The following is a 3389-nucleotide window of genomic DNA, read 5'->3' on the forward strand; positions in this document are numbered from 1 at the left end:
ACTGATAATCCCAGTCTTTTATATATCTAGGGCATTTTCTCTGCTCTCTCCCCCTCACATTTTCAATATAAGGGAAGACAGAAGGAAAGGGAAGAAAATATCTGGGGGGATTGATTAGAAGTTTTTGTTTACAGACTTCGTTAACAAATTTCTAGCCTAAAATACTTTGTATTAGTCTGCTACAGCAGACCTCAGAATCACTGAACCTATAGGGGAAATAAAGATTTATTTTGATGTGTCTGAGATTCCTTTGAATTCATTCCTAAAAAGATGGGAGAGAAAAAACTCTAATTTAAGGAGCTGAGTTTCTATCTTTGAGGATATTACATGATACCATAATTTAGGTTCTCCTTATCTTGGAGGACATTATTAAGACACAATAAAGGAGAATTAACAGACACAAAGAGAGACGTGACTCACTTCAAATTTCATCTATTAATCAAAATGGCATTTTATTAAAAATAATCTGTGTGGTAGTTTCTACAATACAGCAGTGAGGAAGACGCAACCTAACCTTCTTCGAGAACACTTTAGAAGCAATAAAAAGAAAGACCACAAATTTCACACCATACAAATGGACATAGAGTCAAATTGAGGAAAATAAACAAAGTAAACAAAGGCTAAACAAAAGCAAAAACAGAACAATCTATTAGTCTGATCAGAAAAGAGATTTACCAGCTTGAAAACTACTATAAAGATATGATTTTATATTTATTTCCCTCAAGACAAATCCCAGAAGCTCTGGAAATTGATCCTTTTTATGTCAAATAGTACACGTGGCAGCCATAGATCCCTTTGAATATTGGCATAACAGAGCTCAGAGATGGGGAAATTCTACATGGAGAAAAGTGATTTGTCACTGGGTGGCCCCTGGTATAATACTAGCATTCCATCCCTATATTCTGCTCACAAGAACATTTTTTGGTTCTATTTAAAGTTTGTCATTTGAGTCACAAGTACTGGCTCTTTAGAGAGTCATAAAACCACAAATGCCTTCTCACTCATGCCTAGACAGTGAACAGAATTTGAAAGATGTTTGGGGCCAGAACAGACCCTTCTCTTCACTAGTCACAAGCATCTGCTCTGTCTTCTCCCTTCCTCCCCACTCCACACATATGACCAGCAATTCTTCAACTCTGCTACATTAATTATACCAAGAACACCCACAGAGTCTTATCTATGATAGATTTCCAATCAGGACGTTTAGTACCACTTCACTACATGAGAATGCTTATCTCTGTTCAGTGGTATCTGGGGCAAACTCATCAAGATGATGGTTTTCTGCATTTAGAATTTTATCTCTGTTGTGAAATTATGGTTTTTGGTACTATTATCTGAAAATTATTTATTAAAATTTTAACTGGACACAATTTTAATAAATATATTGTCCTAGGGTGACCACCCTAAACTGAGGATAGGGTAGGACTCATTTCTTAACTTGTTTCTATTTTCTAGAAATAGTAGCCAACTCCATATGAGCAAGAAAGCTAGATACATGTACAAGGTTTAAAGAATTCTAGGTGTGTAAGTGACAATACCTGCAGACCACATGGAAAATGGTGGTCTTTGACATATATTTGATACCCATATGTGTGTGTGTAGGTATGTATCAAGTGCCATAGGCTCACAGCACAGTGTGAGTTTACCTGGAGAAAACAGTTAACTTGGAGTTGTACACTTGAAAAATGCTCTTATTACTGAACATATATTTTATCATATAAAAATAAAAAATGGCCAAGGTAGGATGACATAAGTAGCAGAGGGTCTGGTTGGTTTGCTGAAATACCATCACCTAGTTGCTCCTGTCTACTGTCAGTTTATACATGTTCCAAGAATTATTCCTCAGAGAGCAGTGAGTCATGCTTTAGAACAAGGTAGAGAGAACAGACGAAATATACCACTTTGAATCTGTCTGGTTTTAATGCTATAGATGACAGGGTTCATAAAAGGGGGGAACAGGAAGTAGATGTAGCTCATTGTGATGTGTACCACACGGGGAGCATGTTTTCCAAATCTATGAATAAATGTCAGACCAACTACAGTGACGTAGAAGACCAGGATGCAACAGATATGGGAGACACATGTGTTGAGGGCCTTGGCCCGTTCATCTCTAGAAGCAATGCCCATTACAGTCTTGAGAATCAATATGTAGGAGAAAAAGATGATGAGAAAGTCCAAAAGTACCATTGCAAATACAACCACAACTGGGTAGAGACGATTAAAGGTGATGTCAGTGCAGGCTAGCTTGATGACATCCTGGTGTAGACAAAATGCATGTGAGAGAACGTGGGATCGACAATAGGGCAACCAGTGCAGGCGAATGATTATTGGCATAATTGATAGGCCAGCCCTGGCCAATACTCCCACCCCAATCTTCATTACCCTGGTGTCAGTAAGGATGGAAGCATATCTTAAGGGATTGCATATGGCAATGAAACGGTCGTAGGCCATGGCAAGCAAGACACCTGACTCCACAATGGAAAGAGTATGGATAAAGTAGGCCTGAGAGAAGCAGGCCCCATGGCCAATCTCCCTGTGGTTTAACCACAGAACACCTAACACTGTGGGCATTGTGGTCAATGTCACTCCAAGATCTGTAGCTGCCAGCATAGCTAAGAAATAGTACATGGGCTCATGAAGGTTACGGTCATCCCTGATGAGAAAGAGGAGAGTGCCATTACCAAGAAGGATGGAGATGTAGGTCACCAATAATGGGATAGAAATCAAGTGATGGGCCTTCTCCATGCCAGGGAAGCCAGTAAGCAGGAATGGAGTGGCGGTAGTGTTGAGCCACATTGCCAGTATTGCAAGGAGGAAAATATTCCTTTCAGGTAAAATAATAAAAATTAGTTATTTAGAAGTCGTTTGCTGAGGATGCTACCTGTTCTTAAGATGTTTGTTGGTCCTGACTTCCAGCAACAGCAAGGATGGTAATTTAATCATCTCTTTTAGATTCCTAGGTATAGGAGAATAAGATATATAAATAACAACTCGATGTATTATTCAGGGCTTACTATATGCAAGGGCATTGCAGAATACACTGAAGATACAGTAATATGTACAGAATAGACCTTACTGATGTCCTTGTATGTTCTACTACCCCAGGAGACTGAAAGAAGAAATCACTGTAAGTCAGTAGTGTTATAATAGTGACAGAACTTACAGGGAGTTTGTCATGATGCTCCTCACCATGACTGGTGGAATTGAGGGCAGATATGAAGTTTTTTCAGAGTATATGAGGCCTAGAAGATGAGTAGAAAAAAGATTTTAAGCAATGTTGGATACCCTATGGCAAAATAATATAAAGGACAAAATAAAAACCAATAAATAAACAAAATGAAATAGTTAATTTTAGGAATTGAGCTATGTGCAATGTGTTTGAAAAGAAA

At 38.4% G+C, this 3389-nt stretch overlaps 1 protein-coding gene across 1 annotated transcript; it reads right to left on the reverse strand.

Annotated features, from left to right (window-relative positions):
• Positions 1-1857: 1857 nt before the first annotated feature.
• On the reverse strand, positions 1858-2796 carry OR51B6 (olfactory receptor family 51 subfamily B member 6; the record flags this gene model as incomplete). The annotated part of the gene is made up of 1 exon (XM_079104804.1): positions 1858-2796. The coding sequence occupies one exon, from the start codon at positions 2794-2796 to the stop codon at positions 1858-1860; it is 939 nt and encodes a 312-aa protein (XP_078960930.1).
• Positions 2797-3389: the final 593 nt, after the last annotated feature.

This window comes from Sciurus vulgaris, assembly GCF_902686455.1.
Source record: "Sciurus vulgaris genome assembly, chromosome: 11".
In the NCBI taxonomy this organism is placed as follows: domain Eukaryota; kingdom Metazoa; phylum Chordata; class Mammalia; order Rodentia; family Sciuridae; genus Sciurus; species Sciurus vulgaris.